The sequence below is a fragment of the Uloborus diversus genome, chromosome 10, assembly GCF_026930045.1.
Source record: "Uloborus diversus isolate 005 chromosome 10, Udiv.v.3.1, whole genome shotgun sequence".
Lineage (NCBI taxonomy): Eukaryota > Metazoa > Arthropoda > Arachnida > Araneae > Uloboridae > Uloborus > Uloborus diversus.
This window is the reverse complement of record NC_072740.1, coordinates 24,264,749-24,285,465: the sequence shown is the minus strand read 5'-3', so window position 1 is coordinate 24,285,465 and position 20,717 is coordinate 24,264,749. Positions and strand designations below refer to the sequence as shown.

General features: G+C 33.2%; 1 protein-coding gene across 1 annotated transcript in view; it reads left to right on the top strand.

Moving 5' to 3' along the window:
- The first annotated feature begins 1,091 nt into the window (after window positions 1-1,091).
- LOC129231278 (atos homolog protein A-like) overlaps window positions 1,092-20,717 on the top strand; it is a 35,009-nt gene continuing 15,383 nt past the window's right edge. Inside the window, exons 1-4 of the mRNA XM_054865564.1 lie at window positions 1,092-1,292; window positions 9,405-9,577; window positions 13,193-13,321; window positions 16,312-18,562. Of these exons, the coding sequence (XP_054721539.1) occupies window positions 1,092-1,292; window positions 9,405-9,577; window positions 13,193-13,321; window positions 16,312-18,562 (2,754 nt within the window). The remainder of the gene's footprint in view (window positions 1,293-9,404; window positions 9,578-13,192; window positions 13,322-16,311; window positions 18,563-20,717) is intronic.

Below are 20,717 nucleotides of genomic sequence, written 5' to 3'. Positions count from 1 at the left end.
ATTGAATTCTTTCTTTTAAAATTCGTGTTACATCAAAACCGTGTAGTTATGAATTAAAGTTTTGTACCGTGTAATATCGAAACCGTGTTATGATAATCGCAAATTTTGGTTCCGTGTAATATTGAAACCGTGTTGTAGAAGTACCGTGTTATACGAGGGACGCCTGTACTTCATACTTAAAGAAACCTGCCAAAATGTCCTAACAGGGTTTCCAACAGGTTTTCGTGTACAAACCCTTCGGTAAGTTCAATATCGTCATCTAGTGACCAATAGAAAAATCAAAAGGCGTGGTAGGAAACGAAAAGTTTAGCGTGATTGGGTAGAAAGAATCGTCTTTCAAAAAGAATATTGTTACTATTTTTAGATCCTTACGATAACTTTTCAGAAGAAGATTTATCAAAAATCGCTCTATAAAATGATTGCGATTTACTTAAAAACCGACACTTTTCCTTATTTTGAAAAGACATTCTAAAAGCCGCATTTCCCTGAAACATTGCTTTTATTTTTTTTCATAATTTTGAGATTCTTTTAAAGCAATCATTTTCCTACTTTGTTGATGAACATTTGCAATCTTTACTTTTTGTAAGTTAAATATGCGCTCAGTTAATTTTTCAACTTGCAAAAAAATTACAGTGAAATCCTATTACAACGAACTTTAAGGTACCGCAAAAATTTTGTTCGTTGTAATGGGAATTTCGTTGTAATGGAGATCAAACATCGTACTTAGAAATTGAATAGGGACTGAAAATGTATTTCGTTGAAACTGTTATTTCGTTGTATTGTTATTCATTGTAACGGCATTTCACTGTATTTATTAACGACACATTATTTTGCATACAAGTGTGTAATTTTGCGTAGAAAATCTTCTATTGAATTCTTCAACTGCATATTTCCTTTACGTAGGAAGCTAAGTACAAAATGTAAAATATGCCAGCGTATGATAAATGGGTTGGTAAGTATACTTGAACTTATCTCGCACTATATGAGCCATATCTCCAAAGCTAATAATTTAATTGAAATGTTGTTTCTATCATTAACTTTTCCACAAACCTTTTTGGATTATAATATGCATTTTTTCTTTATTAGGTTCGATGTCAGAATTATGTGAATCTCGACTGAAGCCTTGCCCTGGGGAACGGGAACCAGTTCTTCGCAAACTTTATATCGATTTATGCAATTTGATTGTAGAATCTCGTATTCCAGGCATAGATGACAGAGGATATGGCGAGGGTATTCATTGCCCTCCACTTATGGGGCCAAATACTCATTGTTGTGATCTTTCAGTTCCAGAGGTAATTATATTATTTATGGCTTTGTTATACGGGAAGATGTGTAGATAATGTTAGAATGTGATATCCCTTACCATTTTTAATAAATAAAAACTTATCGGATAGTAATGATACTTCCGTGATTTACCACATTAGCAAAGATGAGCTTTGTAAGCAGTGAAAAATGTTCGGAATTTTAAATGCTTCATTTTTCGATTAACTAAAAGCAAAATCAAAACTTTTATGGAAATGAGACTATATCTACTGCGCACTCCAGAAATTAACCCGTTACGCTGCAATGTGTTTTTAATCAGTACTGCTCACAAAAATTAATTTTTTTATGGCATTGACATAAAAACGAACGGTTTTACTGCTCAAAGAATTTGTTATTTGTAAAAATAATATTTGTTTTACACTTATGTGAATGTTTATTTTATGTATACTTAAAATTTACTATACACTTCTCTCATAAAAAACATCAACTCTCAATTTCTGGCTAGCCAAAATCAGTTTGCAGCTCGTCATTGTCAATTTTCTTAAGAAAATTCATGACGAGCTAGAATTGACATTTTCGTTTTCAAGGGGTCAGTCTGAGGTCGAAGGAATGAATCATCGTCATTTTCGCTCTTTATTGCTTCTGTCAATGATTAGTTTTATTTGACTGTGATCTCCGCCTAATAAAGCTCTCTAACCTTTTGTACCAAAGGACCTTTCACTCAGACCAACTAGCAACTTGAGAGGTCAAATCAAGATGTGATAGAGGGACACCTCTTGAGTGCAAGGGGTTAAATCGAATTGATTTATATTACATTGTTATTTTTTTACGATATGTGTTTCTGGTGCGCTGTGCCACTCTCAACGAGTTGAGTTTTCACGACAACCTAAACTTTTTTCCTTAGAACAACTAAAAATGAGAGTAGTACTTAAAAACCAAACCAGACCAAAGGGGCCAAGGCCTACTGTGCCCATATCTGTTTTTCTGACGGTGGGCTCTGGGGTTCCGGTCATGTGGTCAACCGAATGCGGAACCCACGGGGTTCAGTTCCTTAGCACGCTTGGTACTCATTTTATCGACTCACTGAAGAGATGAACGACTGAGTCGACAGTGTCCAACCAATAGCGTAACTAGGGTTGGCAGGAGTGGCTCTAGACAGGGACGCAGCAGCCAGGGGGGTGGCATTTTGACTGATGAAAAAAAAATTAAGAATTTTTTTTTCTCTTTTGATCACAGAATTTGAAAAATGCTTCAAAAAAAATTTTTTTTTTATCGCAAGAACAACAGTTAGAGGGGATATATTTGGACACAAAATAAGTTTTTCTTTCAAAATAACAGACAGAAGAATGAAAAATTAATAAGAATTCCCTAGGCTGCACGAACTGCGCCCCACCCTACACCCAGAAGCGTACGAAGGGGTTGGCAGGTGTACACATATACATACATCTACTGCGAAGGAACATTGGGTATCAATGAAAACCATTCAAAAAAAGAAAATTAGAATGTTTAAGTTGCAATACTGTCTCCTAATTTGTCGAATCAATTATTCAATGTTAATCCCCCCCCCCAAAAAAAAAAATTTTTTTTTGGAGGTCACGGTGATCTCTGGTGACTTTCCGTCGGGGCGACCCTGGGGGGGGGGGGCACAATTTCTTAAGTTCCCCAGGGGCACCAGACCCCGTAGAAATGCTACTATGTCCAACCCAGGAATCATACCCGGGTCTGTGGAACGTCACCATTGAGCCACTGGGCTTCGATGAGAGTACGTACTGTACGCATATCAATTGAGAAAAAATCCGCCCATTACTTCTCGCAATGGTATCGTTCGTACCTTATAAAACATTGCTATAGTTTTGATAAAAAGTTAAAATGTTCACTTGGCTATAGATCCATATTCCTTCGACATATATATGCAAACAGGTGCTTTGCAGAACCAGAACCTACTGGTTCTTCCCTTAGGGGTGGAGGAAGGAAATCAGTAACTTTGTACCTCGAATAAGATTCACAAAATTATTTTCTGCGGAAGTAAGAAAGTAATAAGTGACACAACCGATTCCCTTCTCGATTGACTGACTAGAGCAGCAACGGATTATTTTTCCGTTGGTTTAAAATGACATGAATACTTTGTTTTGTACTGTCTAAATTGGTCGAAACTTTAGGACTATAATATAAGTTTTTAACCTTCATTTTACTCTTAGACATTTTTGTCCTGCTGAAATTATTTAAATGAATTCTATTTTTTGCAGTGTATTATGCTTTTATATGCTATAAATATGTTAATGAGAGTTTTTATATCGCAATTTTAAGGCCTTATTTTAGTTAATGTATCAATCTGAAGAGACATACCCAGTCGAGAGCCCCGCCGGTTCCTGTGCAAAATGACCAATCCCTATTCGATTTCTAAGTTTGATTCTTTCTTCCATGGGATCAGGAGTTCTTGAAGTTATTATAAATTCAGAAAGTAATCTTCTTGATAAACTTCCAGTAGACCTCTTATGTTGTTCTCGAAACTGAAAAATATCTTCTCAATAATCTGATAGGCTCTACAAATAAAAATTGGCAAAATATATATCTGGTTACTTTAATAAATGACCGACAAAGTGGTGTAGTGATTAGACACTGGTCTCTTACGCCCAAAGGCGCAGGTTCGGTCCGGGCAACATTACCCTCCAGGACGGCTACAGTCAGTGGATTTTCAAGATGCAGAACATTGACAGTATCCATTTCGTATGATTATACGGCTAGTAAAAGATCCCTCGAGCACTCGTCTGGCTTAGAGTGTTTTTGGCAAAGTTAAATTTTCCTAAAGCAATTTCGCATCAAAAAGAGCTCAGGTGTCTCCATCTGGTGGGGAAACTGGGACTTCAGAATTGTCGTGGTAAAAGCATCCGCCGATAGTGGTGCTACAAGAAAGAATGGATGCTATTTCCAGGGAACGCTCTAGGTCTATAAAAAGCAGTGCTCTTAATGCAACCCCATATGAGGGAAAAATCTTTAATAAAGGTTTTCACGCTATTAGAGATGAACAATTTTATTGGGATAGAGAAAATATATTATAAACTAAACAGTAGAAAAAAGTAATTTAAAAAGTTGCAAAACATAATACATTAAACCTTATAAACATTTTCTGGCCAAATAACGATCAGCATAGACCTTATTATGATGTTTTCTGTATGGAATGGTTTAATTAATGAGATAGGTGAACTTGCTCTTTTGAAACCAGATTCAAAATGTTTGCCTCTATGTCCGAAAATTTATTTTGAGACCCGTTCTTGGCATTGAGTTTATTCCTTTATTTTTATTTCATGTATAACTGCATCAAAAAAGCCCATTCGTATAAATATGTGGTACAGAGCGTGGAGATAATGTTGAAGAGTTTCATTTGCAAGCGTTGGGTAATCAGAATTCAGAAGTAACCAAAGTTTAACTAAAGTTTCGTTGAACTGTAGCTTCAAATACGCATTGCATGATAATTCTCCAAGAATACTTTGTTAAACTAGTAATAAATGTTAGGTAATAAATGAGAGCAATCCTTCTATGAACTGAGAATGGATATCTTATCCAGTTGTAGCCAGAAACAGAGCAGGAAAATATTTCCTGATGTTGCTTTTTTAGATTCAATAAATGTTCAACTCAAATCACTCGTGCTTATATTAAAGAGCTCTGTTGGAAGTTTCTGCAAAATCGTTGAGCGCTTGAAAAGATTCACGGTGAATGATGCATTTTGACCTCAAGTTGAGCTGTGTTAAAAAATCGCTTCTATTTTATCTCTATATCTAAAGAAATATTTTGCAACATGTAGCCTCAAATTCAGTTCATTCAAACAAGAAAAGAAAATGTCAGTCAACAGTCATGTGAGCAACCGTGGCTAACCAAGAAAAATTATTAAAACATCCGTTCAATTGAACTTGCGAAATCATTTAAAGTACTTGTTTCTCATCACAAAGCTCAAAACGGCGATTGAGTACTTTCACACGTGAAGAACATGTTTCAACATGTGTTTTGCATTGTTGTGTAGTTATAATTTTTTTCCTTTTTTTAGCTAGCCCCCCCCCCCCTTTTTCAGTTTCAACCGCCGCCTTTGATGCCTAAGTCTTATATCATTTTTCGGTAAAGGGCATTGCCCAAGGTGTCCCATGTGGAGGTAGATCTACTGCGCATTTTCGAAAAATAAGATTGAACTTTGACAGCATTCATTTCCAATAACTGGGCGTAGCAGTTGTAATATGCATATTCATGTGAACCATTTACACACTCGACTTTTGTGTGAATGCTACACAGCGATATTGTTAGGATGCTATTTCTTGTCGACGAACCAGACGATTCTCCATATCACTGCTCGTCATTCCTTTTGTCCATGGTATGCTCGCAGTGCGTTATGACATTCACTCTGCTCCCACTTCTCTGAATAGATTGCGGAAGGATCCAATTAGCAGCCAAGTCTATCATATGACCGATTAACTTCTTTCATTTCAGAAATATACGTCCATTCATAAAGTTCATCTTCATAATCTATGCAGAAAGATCAAGAATGCGCATGCAAGTCATATTCTGTTCTTGACAATCTATGATAAAGCATAGATATAGATACATAACTCAATTGTAATCTATTAGGATTATTTTATAAAAAAGGTGTCCAAACGTTTTATGCCAATTGGTGTTTCCATTACTTTCATTGTGCTCCCATTCAGTCATCTATAATAATTCCAGTAATTTTATATAAGAGAGTAATTGAATAAGAATAAGGTTTAATAAACCTTTTAACAAGCAGCATTTAGATTTTAATTTAGTAACAAAACTTTTTTAGCTTAGCAACATTTCAGCTTAGTAATTTTTTGTTCTAAAACCATTCATGTAAATGTATGTAATGTCCCAAATAGTGTCCCCCCCCCCACACCCCAAGGTCCGACAAAAATGGTGGATTTGTGTAGGGGACAGGCATACATACACATATATCATCTATTTGCTAAAAACGCTTATAACTCCCGTCGAAATTAGTTCAGAGAATTAGAATAAATTACATCTTATGTAGAAATGTCCGTTCCTTCGAAAGATATATAATATAAATATATGCAAATAATTTTTAACCCCCATGTTGGGGGAATTCGTGTGAAAATAGTGTCTTATATATTGATAATTAGTTCTTTTGTTATTCCAATATATATATATATATATATATATATATATATATATATATATATATATATATATATATATATATATATATATATATATATTTCCCCCGAAATGGTCTAAAAACCTTCCAAGACCTAACCAACACAAACTGTGACAATCTCGGAGACATCGGGTCGGTAGTTTCCGAGTTTACCCCGGATACGCCCCACATTTGGAGTTTCATTTTTATTTATATAGAGATTTATAATTAAAACAGAATATTCCATTAATATAGAAATAATATGTTATTTTTTGTTAATGTTTGACTGAATCTTTTACACAAACTAGTCTCATTTATTATTTTTATTTTTCAGTTAGCGTATTGCTCAGTTTATAACAAATTACTAACCTGGAAACCTGTGTAATAAAGAAAAACAAAATCTTAATTATTTGCAATCAAAAACACATAGTAAGACATGTGTTTGGGCGCATGAATTATTTGCCCTCGTTTCCCCGTGCTATCGAAATATGAGTTTTTCAAGTCTGCCGAAATCTTAAGAAAATTCCCCAAATTTAGCGAATTTCGGTGAGCAATCTGAGATATCTTTCACGCGCTTTGCAGATGGATGTCCTACCATATGCAGACGGTGAATTCGTGTGGTACCTTAGATTTCTCGCCAAATCTTTAAATTTGGCAGCTTTAAAACTTCGGCTGACTTTAAGATATTTTATATATAGATGACGGGGACGAGGGCAAATAATTTTTGAGCTAAAAAAATGTCTACATGCCGTTGCAATTGCTACTATTAATTAATTTGTTATTCATGTATTAATTTTTTGTTATTGCACTATTTATGTGGTTTTCTGGTAAGGACTGAAATTCGTATAACACGTAACAAATGATAAGATTTGTAGATTAGGGGAGGAGTGGATACAATGAGACAGGGAGACAACAGCAATTTATTTTCTGCTTCGATATTTAAAGCCTGGTAAAACTTATTAAAAGTCAAGTTAATATACTCTGAACAGTATTATGGAGAAGAGGTTGCATTGAAATCTGGTGCATGAAAAATAACTGTCATCATAATTTGACCTCATCGAACTGAAATATCTGCCCTGTTTGTTGCCTTGTTTCTAAACTTTTAGGAAAGTTTTACAGACTGTTGTTACAGTCGAACTCGCTTATAACGAACGCCAAGGGACCGCGATATTTGCTCGTTATAACAGAGTGCTCGTAAAGAGCGAGTTCGTGAAAAAAACTCATAAAAATTCATCATAGTTTCTTTTTTTTCTTCTTTTTACTCACTGTACTGTACCAAATAAGTTGGTCACTTTGGTTTAAACTGTCTGAATACAATCTCTCTTTTGTGACATTATTTTTAAGGAATACACATATACACTCATATATAATTTTTAAATGTTTATTTACTCCACAAATTAAAAAAAAAAAAGTGCCGACTTCGCTTGCTCTCAGGATTTATAATTTATCACTAACTTTGGTTAACTTTGGTATGTTTAAGAAAAAATGTACCAAAAAAGGAAAAGCTGAGCTAGTAGTCAAAAGAAATTTTACGAATCACAAAAACATTTCTCGCTTTAAGCGGAGTATGCTCGTTAAAGCGAGTTATGCTCCCATGGATTTAACATTGTACCAACCAAGCATTTATGATTTCCTCGCTAAATCCGGGTTCTCGTTAAATCAGGGCTCGTTATTAAACGAGTTCGACTGTATTAATCTTACGTTAGTCCATCATTTAACGTTCATTTTAGCAGTAGAATGATGCTAATCTTTTTCGTCTGAAAATGGCACTACCTGAGTTAATATGTTTCAATGAGGGAATAGTGAGACACCATTAATTTATGTTTCACTGCTCCCATTTGAAAGTGCTACATCACAAGATGACACTTTAAACCAATTTAACCAATCCAGAATCATGTAAATCATTCTGTCTCAGTCCCAAGCAAATACGTTTTAGATGTCACTACTGTGTGTCTAGACAACATGAAATTTGCCTTACCAAAAGCAAAAAATACCAAAACCAAACAGCAACAGTCACTCCTGTTTTACCAGGTAAATTTAGATAATTTCAAAGATCACTAATTCAAAATTGCATTTCGTTTTTATTTTATTTATTTACTTATTTTTCGTTTGAGGGAATTCGTCGTAGTTTTGTCTAGATCCATTTTTATAATGCCTATTATAGTGGCAAATATTGCACCATTTGAAAGAAATTGATTGTTGTTTTTACTTCCTTTTACAAAAAAGGAAGTATTGTATTTGCGAAAAAAATTTCACTCAAAATTCGGCCTTAATTTCCATTTTGCTCACCCCCGAATTAATGTTGAGTTTTTTTTTTTTTTTTCAACCCGATCACACGCGGATAAGTGCCTAAGAATGTATAGGTACCCGAAATATACATTTTGACATTCCCCGAGTTAATTACAACGACCTTTTTCGTGACGTCCGTATGTACGTATGTATGTGCAAGTTGAAATTTGGTACGTAGACTCCTAGTTGTGCACCTCTCTTTTTCGTTGCATTCGAATGTTCCAAAATTGGTCTTTTACACCTTTTTTTTGGGGGGGGGCGGGGGGGGGGGAATCAATGTTAATTTCAATGCAAACTCAAGTGTTTTTATAATTTATGCAAACACTTGGCATTATATCGCCAAGCTTTTGGTCGCCAAGTTTTGTCGCCAACTTGGCGACAAATTTGCCGATTTTTTTTTTTTTTTTTTTTTTAAATTTGGTTTCTATTGGTCATTGTTGGTGATATTTAAAGAGTTAACTATTGAATCATATTAAAATTGCCAATAATTGGGAAATATCTTTGAATTGGTGTAAAAGGAAGTCGTGTGATGAACACATCAGCTCGTTTTAATAATAATAAATGTAATTGAATTTTCGTCTCACTGTGCCCACTCTTTCCCTATTGAGTTTAATTATTCAAAATTTCGTACTGTAGATGTTAATGCTAGTTTATTAATCATGCTGAATATTTAATGATAATGGAAAATTATTTTTAGTGTCAAAAGCACCAAAAGTTGATTCACCGTTTATTGCGCTCAATGAAACGCAATATTTTTGATGTTGAAGTTTTCATGCTGCCAGATTGCTGTCGTGAAACAAAATTGGCCGAAAGGATTCCAAAGAAGGAATACGTGTTATTGGAACAGTGGTCTTTCAATTGTTTCCACGGGTAAGATAATTTCTTTTTCATTAAAAAACATCAACAAAGCAAAAGAAAATGTGCAAAACTATAGTCTATTTCATGAGAAATAATAGCTGAAGTAAACAATGCAGGCAATAGCATGCGACTCTTTTGGAGATCTAGTATTTTTTTTTTTTTTAATTCTAGCGATTTCATTCTAAAATCGTGTTAAAAATCTATATTAAAAAAACAGCATCCTATGAAAGAAGAAAATGTAAGCTTTCAATTCCTCTAATCTTCAAATCCTCAAATTTCATGCATGTGAGAAAGAAAGCTTTGGCTTAAGTGCAATGATATGTTAAAGAACGAATGAAATCCTTCAACTGACCTTTTAAATTTGAACATCATCGTCCATTCAAGGGTGAAACCGTACATATGGCAAATTTCAGGGGGGGGGGGAGCTGCAATTCTTTATGTGTACTTTTGCTATCACTTGTGAAACAGGACATAGATGGGTTGGAAAACTACACGAAGTTATGTGTTTTCTAGAAATATTGACACTGCAGCCGTTTTGCATTCTGGAAGAGGTAAGTAGCAACCTGCATTCTTCAAGTAAAGCCCAATTGCTACCAATCATTTGAAACTAATTTGTAAATTATAGTTTCTGTTAAGGGGTCTGCCTACGTTCGGAGTACTTTTTTTTCAAAACATTCAAATATTGACCAACTCTATTTTGATAAGAGTGATTCAAAGATGGGAAAATAAACAAAACAAATAATTATTTTCTCATAAAATTTTTTTACAAATGGGAAATTTGAGAAAAAAATTTAGCAAATTTTGAGGTTCACGCCAACCACTCTTCTCATTTATTCTCAAAATATTTAAAAATCCTTTCTAATGTAAGTTGCTACACTACTTACCTGTGTTCTGAACTAAAAACTTCATATCAGTCCTAAAATTTAGAAAAATATGTAAATTTTATTGAAATTCAGATTTTCTTCCGAAAAAACTCTCATTTTTTTAAATACCCGTAAAATTTTAAAATACTGACGTAGAGCTTAGATTATAGTTCAAAACATAGCTAACAATCTGAGAAACATTATTTGAAAAAATCAGAGTAATTGGAAAAACTTTTGAAGTTATGAGATTTGTCGTAAATGAAAATATCGATACAATTCGTTTTCCAGAAAACTCATTTAAAGATTTTCATATCAATGTTTTAAATCATTTTTGAGACTAAAATTCTCAATGTTAGTTGCTTATACATTCTTTAATTATACTTGTCAATATGTGTACTTTTCTTAAAGCTTTTCTTCTTTCCTGGTTTTGGGGGTCTTTGGGGTCTTTAAGTTCATCATCTGGTTGTATCATCGTAAAAAACAAAATTTTATCACACCCAAAAATATATCATTTTAAAATACAAAACAAAATAAAAAAACAACTTTTTTGATAAGAATGGTCAATTTAGGGCAGACCGACACCTAAAGACTGAAAACTTTATTTTATTTCTAATCCGTGGCGTACAGAAGGGGGTATGGGATCCGGACCCCTCCCTTCACCCTTGAGTGTTTTCGATTTACCATAATCCTATGTATGTAGTCAGTAAAATGATTCGAAGCAATGGTAACAATAATTTCAGATTTAATAGATGAAGAAATAAAACTTACGAGCATGTTCTCTCAGGCTTCCCCTCCCAAATCGAAGTGTATGTGAACATACCGTATTATCCGGCATGTCGCAAAATTCGGGGTCACCAGATTTTCAATGACACTTGCCTGGTCCTTTCCGGCATGCCGAAAAATCGAGGTTAGTAAAAAAATTGATATTATAAAAAATATATATTCAGCTTAAAAATGAATATAAGTTCTATACATATCTTATTAGTATTAATAAACAGTTTACTTTTGTAAAAATATTTACTAACAATGTCATTTGTCATTTTAACAAGAAAAATACTGTTTAATAACGAATACTTTTATAAAAATTAAATTAAAACTTAAGTAAGCAAACAATTAAGCAGTAAGTTACCTACCGCCCCTAAACAAGTGTTAAAAAATTTACCATAACTATTCAATAAATAAAAATCAAACTTGCCTCTCTGAAAGGAACCTAAAATAATGTATTTAAAAAAATTATGAACAAATCGCAGTAACCGATGATTGCTTCGTAATTGATTACTTTAATAATGACCTTAACAAGCACATATATTATATGCAATACATTTTTTTTTTGAAAAAAGGTTACTTTCGGGATTTATTATTATTTTTCCTTACAGTGGTTTGCTTTCTGATTGGAACTGAATGGAGAAATTAATTTTTGTTTTGTTGCAAAATAAAACTCGAATTGTCCAGTATGCCGGATTATCCTGGCATGCTGGTCAACCTCTCTTTTTTCCGACATGCCGGATAATGCGTGGTAATACGGTAAATTGTTCTATAATGATGATTTTACTTCGTTGTTTTTATTTTTAGTTTTGGGAAAAGTAAATACATTTATTCTTGTGCTTTATGGTGTTTTAATTAGGTATTTGGTATTAATAAATTTATTTTATGAACTAATGCTAAGTTCAATAGCATTAGTTCATAAAATAAATTTATTAATTTGATTCAATATATATGGGGTGTTCCGTTTTAACCTGCAAGACCTTTATTTTCGCAACCGTTAGTCCTAAGTGTATACTTCCAATTGCAAAAATGTTCAAAATCAGATGCAGAGTTAAGATATTGAAAGTTTGAAGCAAAATTAAAAATGAGTCGAAAAATACAAAATTTGACTTTTTATACGGGTCCCCGGTCCCCTAACTTAAATTTATATAGGTAAAGAATCTCCATTAAAAGATATTACTAAAACAAAAAACTTGACATTTGTGCGACCAAAACTCAGGGAGATATTCCAGTTTAAAGTTTTAAGGGACCATACAAAAGGTCAGATTAGAACTTACCGCCCTTTCAGAAGAATGGCAGGTCGTCAAAGTAAGAAAAACAAGGTATATATTTTTCATTGTTATTCCAAAATAAGTGCCAATATTATGCCATGATACGCGAAAGCATACTACAAAAACTCGGAACATTTTGAAAAATCACACTATATGCACGCACACATATAATTTTAAACCCTAGTTAACTGCTAATTTTCCCTCAAAAGGTGTTATTGATGGCGAGTGTAAAATGGTGTAAGTCACAAAACGCTGCGTTTCATAGCTCGGTGAATATTGGTCGTACTAATGTCAAACATTTTCTGTTGGAATGATTTTTTAATGGAAAAAATTTCCCTAAACATAAGTAAAGGGACCTGGGGCCCGTATAAAAAGTTACATTTTGTATTTTTGACTTATTTTTATTTTTACTTCAAACTTTCAATATCTTAACTCTGCATCTGATTTTGAGCATTTTTGAAATTGGAAGTATACGTGTAAGACTAACGGTTGCAAAAATAAAGGTCTTGCTGGTTAAAACGGAACACCCTGTATAATGTGCGTGTGTGTTTCTATGTTAAAGTAGGCTAAAAAACATTGTGTATTTTGTGGGCCACATTTAGTTAAAGATGTACAAATGTAACAAAAATGTATCATTGTAACAATTATATAGTTTACAAATTTTGTCTTTCATTGAAACATTAGTGTCGATGTTTGTGACTGGTTTATGTGACATATATTTGTTTTAGCAGCAAGTTACAGTCAAGTATTGATGTTCCTCAATTACTGAGAGCAGTTCGCTCATTCCTCTACTTCTCTCAAATCAGTGCTTGGCTAAGTTCAAACGAAGGAAAGTCTCCGTCAAACATCTATTATTGGTAAGCAGCATGATTTGCATTCAACTGAGAATCTTTTAAAACTTTTTTTACTGAAAAATATTGTAACCTAGACAATTCTATCACTTTTTAAGATTTTGTCGAGTTAACAAAACCACTATCGACTGCATTCGTTTAGTTTATCAGATATTTCCGAGATTTGGTTGTTTCCTTCACCTTTGAAATCCCATGTTTGCAACCTGACTTGCGAAAACTTTTGTTTTTCAAAAATCATGTGCACTTGCAGTTATGTTGTTTTTTAGTTCATCAAGTTTTCGCAATAACTAATATTGCATTTGCTTGAACAGCATATTGGTTAAAATTAAACTCGTGTAAAATTAGTTTCTTCAATTAGTGTATTTTGAATTATTGAAGAGTTACGCACCATGGAATAACTTGCTCCAAGATAGATAATATCTGAAGGCTAAATAATGTCAAACAATTTCCAATGCAAAGCATAATCTCAGCATGAGTCCGTTGCCACCCCAATAATTTGTGAACGGCAACAGCTTAAATCAAAAAAAGTGGGGTCTATGTGTAGTAAAGTTGCTATGCGCTATAGTGTAGCTCTGGTTAGTTGAGCTGTGACTGTGACCTGGACTATGTTTACCTGTTTGAGGGGAGTTTAATGAAAAATAGACGTGCTATTGGCTTGGATTTTAGTTGCAATATTTTTGCAAAACTAGTAAGAAAGTTTCTCAACTCAACTTAGCACCAATTACCCCTCGATATTTACCGAAACAGAGGTAAACATTGTGTCAGAATCGGAGCTCAACTTCTCAGAGCCTCACAATACACAATCAAGCCGCTTACAGCGCAATCTGAAGGAAAGAATCGGAGTTAGTGTTCATGTCTCAAAAACGGTACAAAACACGAGAAAAAAATCAATTACGAAGTTATTTTCCTGTTAATTTTTTCGACATCTGGCGGATGGAAACTGAAGATTTGAAGTAAATGTGAAACTTGTTTCGAAATTCTATGAATGTCGCAATAACACTTTATTTAAAATGCACTTTTTGTGAATTTCAATTGGTTCTTGTACAAAAATATGTCATTCTTAATTACAAGTTGAGTGATCAGCTATCTCTATCGGAGGGGGGGAGGGTATTCACCCGCGAGTCTCGAGAACTTTTCAAATATCGCCCTTTGGGCAGTTGGAGACCCCTAATGTATGTTATTCTATCATGAAAACATAAAATCATATATCGAATACTTTTCTATTGAGGGATTCAGTTTTGTAGGAACTGATCACCATGTCTGCAAATGTTGAAATAAGCTTCACTATTCACAAAAATTGTCTTCCAAATTAAAAAAAAAATCTTTCCCTTTTCAAAATATTAAAAAGTACTAAATAATCCATTGCAATTCTGATTGCAGTTTTATGAAATAGTTTTGATGCAAATTAAAAATTTTGAAGAAAATATATTAAAGTTGTAGATATTCATATATTCTTCCGTTCTTCTTTGCATTTTTTAAATATTTTTGTTTTTTAAAATTATTTTTAGAGTTTAACATTTATTTCAAACGGTTAGGAAAACGTATTGTATCACTTTCTTTTAATGTATTTTAATACAATCGTAATTTTAGGGGGGAACCAGTGTTTTCAATTGTATTTACTTCCTTTTACAAAAAAGGAAGTATTGCATTCGCGAAAAAAATTTCACTCAAAAATCGGCCTTAATTTCCCTTTTGCTCACCCTCAAATGAATGTTGAGTTTTTGTTTCGACCCGACCACATGTGGATATATGCCTAGGAACGTACAGACACCCGAAATATCCATTTTGACTACCTCCGAGTTAATTACAAAAAATTTTCTCGTGACATCCGTATGTATGTACGTATGTGCGTACGTATCTCGCATAATTCAAAAACGGTATGTCGTAGAGTTGAAATTTGCTACGTAGACTCCTAGTAAGGTCTAATTGTGCACCTTCCCTTTTGGTTTCATTCAGATGTTCCTAAGGGGGTCTTTTACACCTTTTGGGGGGGGATCATTATTAATTTGTGCTGTTTTCTAGGACATTTTTAATGTTTTTAAGGGCAATTTTAGCTATTTTTTTAGATCATGAAAATTTATTAGCTAGTAACCATAACTCAAAATCACTTTCCAGTGTTTACTAATTGGATTCATTACTATTTGATATGATGTATCCAACTGAAATTTCTTTCATTCGTGGAAGCACTCAACATCGGGACCCGGCTATGACTTTTGAGGAAACTGGACATGAACTTGATTTGATGCCCCACCACACAGTTTTACTATATATTAAAGTAACAAAATATTTTGATACTTACATATTACTGCAATCAAGCCAAATTGGGCGATCCATGTATTAAAATATTAAATTATCAGAAGTAGCAATAATATGAGTACAAACAATGTATGTATATCTGATTAAAAAAATACATTATAAATATAAGTTGTCATCAAATTTACCTGGTTGCAATAAAACGTAAACATCCAAAGTATATATTATGTAACTTATAAGTAAAATGATAGTGTAAAACGGGGGTAGATTTTTCAATACCGAACGCCATGAAAAATAATGAAATCATGAGTCATATAGTGTCAAGCTTGGAGTGACCTTGAAATTTGTGAATGGGATCCAAAATGTTGAAAAATGTCCTTTCCCCTTTATTTTTATCGTCTACATTTTGATTTATAGCAACATGCAATTACTCCGTTTTAAAAAAATTGTAGCAACAAATGTGGTGCCCCGAGAACGTGCCCTATGTGCCCATTCTTTAATCTTGCCCTGCCCTGCATACATCTTTTTGCTGAATGACTCACATTTATTAACACTTTAATACTGATCACAAATTAAGAACTGTACATAATAAGTTTTATCCTTCGATAATTTTCATACCTATTAACAAAACATTAACTTTTAAAAGACATAACAAACGGAATTAAGATAATTTTCAAAACAAATTTGTAAAATACTTAAATCTTTGTAGTAGTCTCAAAAATGATTAGTATTTTTTTTTACAGGGTGCGACCTTCATCAGAAGTTTCAACTGCAAAATTTGAAAACGAGCCTGAACTTCACAGATTTCCACTTTGTAAAATTTATGAAGGACTATATGGAACTATTGAAGTTAGATATCGAACAAGAACTCAATATGTGCCTATCATTCCATGCTCAAAACATCCTCCCCAAGAGAATCCTTTGATAACTGTAATTGACAACAGTGATGTGTGTCAAACTATTTGCCTTGGTTCACATATTGTTAGGCAACTGCATAAAACCTGTGATACAATTCATGAAAGTCCTGTTAGTGATAAAACTATAACTGAACCTATATCAAATGTCTTGATGCCGGCGAACATGCCACAAGTTCCGGTGGTGAAAGCAATTTGTGGAGATGTGCCAGATAACATTTCAAAAGCAAAAGGAATTCTGAAACATTCAAATTGCCAAATATACTCAGAAAGTGTTTTTGGTTTAGTACCAAAACTGCAGCTGAATGTGGACAGTGATAAAAACCTGAGGAAGAGCATTAAACCTCTTAATTCAATACTAGATGAAGATGTTATCATAAGGCATTCTAGCTCAAAAAATCTTTCACAAAGACATAATCTCACATTGCCTTTGAAAGGTGGAATAAAGCAACGAAAATTAAGCCGTGAATTATTGGATTCATCTAGCACTGATACAGATTTTAGTTCACTAGATTCTTTGCCTTCATCAGCAACAAAGTCGAAACGAAAGCGACATTCATCTAAAGCATTCATCACAAACTCAAAAGTATCCCTCATTTGTTCTTCAAATAGTAAGATTTTACAACTCTCTAGTCCAATTTGCCTTGAAGATGGAAATGATGGTTGTGATGGTTCCAATGCGACTACTAGCGATGCCATAAATAATCATAATTTAAATAAAATGAAATCCTGTCATTTTAGTGAGCAGAATTCTTTGCCAAACAAAGTATCACTACCTGTAGATGTCAAGAAAAGGGATACTGAATTTTCCCTTGGTTCCAAAAATAGTTTGAATCTTTCACAGCACTCAATAAGATTATGTATAGAAAATAACTGGAATGATGAAAAATTCTCGCCAATTTCATCAAAAATTATTGTTTCAAAATGTGAACCCTTACCGTCTCAAGAAAGTTCTGTGCCAAATAGAACAAAAAAATCCTGTCGAGGAATAAAACGCAAAGCTTCAAAATGTGTTCATAACTGCAAATATTTGTGTAACTGTAAAAATTCGAAACGAAAAACTGATGTACGAGCTACGATTGAAAAGGACATCCCAGCTCCCCTAGATTCAGAAAGTAATATATCACTTAACTTTGTGAAACCAAATAATGATAAGATTTTACTTTCAAAACCTGAGCAGCATGCTGAATCACGAAAAAAGAATTTTAAGCATAAAAGAATGAAAAAAGAAATTAAAGCTATTTCCCCTGCAACAGCGACTGTAAACTCAACGTACGCCAATAAAAGTTTAGAAGACACCCTCGCTTCTTCTAAACCAAATAGTGATTCAAACAATGATTCATCAAAAATAACACCAACATGCAATTTAGCCACAGAAAATAAGCATTCCGCTTGCAATCAATATTACTTATGTTCAGAAGATGAGCAATCTAAATGTTTGGAAAGCTTTCCTATTGAAACTATTAATAATTTAGAACGTAGAACATTCAGAAAAAGGAAACGGAATGAAAAAAATGACAGCTATGCTAAGCTTGATGGTGAAGTTTCTGATACAAAGATTCTATTTAGTGTAGATGAACCTTGTCCTTTTTCAGATTCAAATGAACCTTCCAAGTTAAAAAATCGAAGAGGAATCACTCATAACCGCAGGAGGAAAAAAACAGCGAAATTATCTGCTCGAGCAGAATCTAAACTGCAATCACTTTGCAAGTGTTCATTAGCAAATTCCAAAGTTATTTTAGAGCAGAATCTTGAATGTTGTAATGAAAAGAGAGCTGTGAAAACAGAGAAATTATATGAAGCAGAGGTAACTACTGATTCCATCTTAAATACTAGTCAGAATTCAAAAACTGAATTAAACAGTTCATGCATATCAAACCCTAATATGCTGGTGGATGTAAGTATTGCCACTGAAAAGAGCTTTAAAAACAATATACAGATTCAAGAGAAGAAATGTGATTTCAACACTTCGAAAACCAAAGTGCAATTAGCTGCAGAAAGTGCATCAGAAACTGAGAAAAATACATATCCTAGTGCTTCCAATAAGCTCATCTGTGATTATACATTAAAGCATGACAGAGTAAGTTAATAACTACTGTAAAAGAACTTATTTTCGCGAGCTGAAATTTTTGCGAAAATGGAGATATTGGCGATTTTGCGAGCTGAAAATTTCGCGAATTTCATGTGAGCAGAACCAAAAGTTGATTTGTTTCTAAAGTTGAAATATTATGCGAGGCTTAAATTTTCGCGATTACGACGGGCTCGCAAAAATTAAATCCTCGCGAAAATAAATGCTTTGACAGTATTTCTTTACTTTGGTAAAATGTGTAAAACAGAAAATTAAAATTTAAAATGCTTCCTGGTTAACAAAATTACAGATAAACAATGCCACGAACACATTTTCTTAGAAGAATACGTGCATGTCATTAGGATCGACTTTACATGTTATGTTAACAATAAGTCGTGATCAACCTTTGAAAATTTTCGTTTGTTAGTGGGAAAAACTGAATAAAATATTTTAAACATATTATTTATTTGAAAACACATAAAGGGAAACAAGCACAAATCAAATATATTAACTTTTTATGTAAAGAAAATTATTGAAGTAAGAAAACCTTCTATGAACTTGGAGCCGATTTGCTAAAAATCGTTCTGCAATCGATGAGTCAATCGTAGTTGAGCTTTTGCCCACTCCTGATGTATATCATCAACCTATTATGCTTATCTTAACAAAACGCATTTCCATTTATGGAATTAAGCTACTGCAAGTTTTAATTTGAATCAAAGACTTGATCATTTATCAATACACTTCGGAAAAAAATGTTTGAAACCTTAGGAGCAAAATCATTTCAAAATATCGTGAGAGGGATAAATAAACTGTTCAAAATTATAACTGCATTTCACAATATAAAATTGGTCACATTAAAAGTATTTCCTTTTCTGAAAACAAATACTTTGCATTTCTTTGCAATACAATGCATTTCTTCAAAAAAAAAAAAAAACACCATCAATCTATATGTGTTTGAAAATTAGTCATCTTTTTGAAAAATGGAATCGCATACATACAGTACTGTTTAAATCTGGATACAAAAATATAGAACCCCGTTGCAGAGCAAGAGCATACATTTGTTTCACTTTTAAGAAACAGGCATCCACTGTTACAACTTTCGATCCAGTTTTGGGCAGTGTGATCAGTGTGATTTTATCATCCTCTTCAACATATCAAAATTTATAAGCAGCATCACTTGTTTCATGATAAAATATAAATAATGGCTTAAGGTGCATTGAATTTCCATACATTCATATCAGTTACAATTTACAATTACAGATAATTTGCATTTAAATAGAATGTGAAGAATTATATAATCTTTAATGTATCATGCTGTTCTTCGTTACAATAATGTAATAAACTGATATGATTTCTCACTTTCTTACCGGTTATTCCCCAGAACAGAATACTTTACGATGTTCTGCAACGTAAAATCATTTTACCAAAATTGTTCTGCAAGTACTTCAAGCATTGTACACGAAAAAACATGCCATTTCCACAAATTGGGTGCCAAAATCAAAATTGTTTCATATAGGATTTTTTTTAACTGTACTGTTGCTATTTATTTCTGTGGAAGTGAGATATTTCCGGAAACATCACAGCTTTCAACCAAATGACTAGTTAAAGAGCACTGAATTTGGAAAATCAGTTGATCACGAAAACTATAAAATCAAAACAACTTTAACAGGGTTTCAAATCTAAACCGATTGAGATTCTCCAAAAATAGTTTATATGCTTCCTAAAATCCATAGAAAGAGCAAAGATACAAAACTTTATGAAAATTCGAACCTAGGTGTCAAACCACATTTTTATTTGGTTAATTTTACATGGCATGAAAGAGCAATTAAAATAATGTTACTAAATAAAGAAATTACTGAAATAATAAATAAAATGAGTCGAGTTTGTGTTGCATATAATAAAACACTTCAAAACTTTTTAAATATTTTCTAGATGCAAAGGGATTGAAATCTCAAACAAGATACTCAATTTCCGGCCATGGACGTGTTGCAATGTTGGCATGTTTCCAAAACGTACGTGTATGGCGGAAATTGCAGTGGATCAATTAGGAAAGTCCTACAAAGGACTTATCGAATTCAACATCGGGAGCTTTCCGCCAAATTACCGTTATTTGCGAAATATTATCGTTATTTTATCGTAGTTTGCGAGAATTTTACATTTTCTTCTA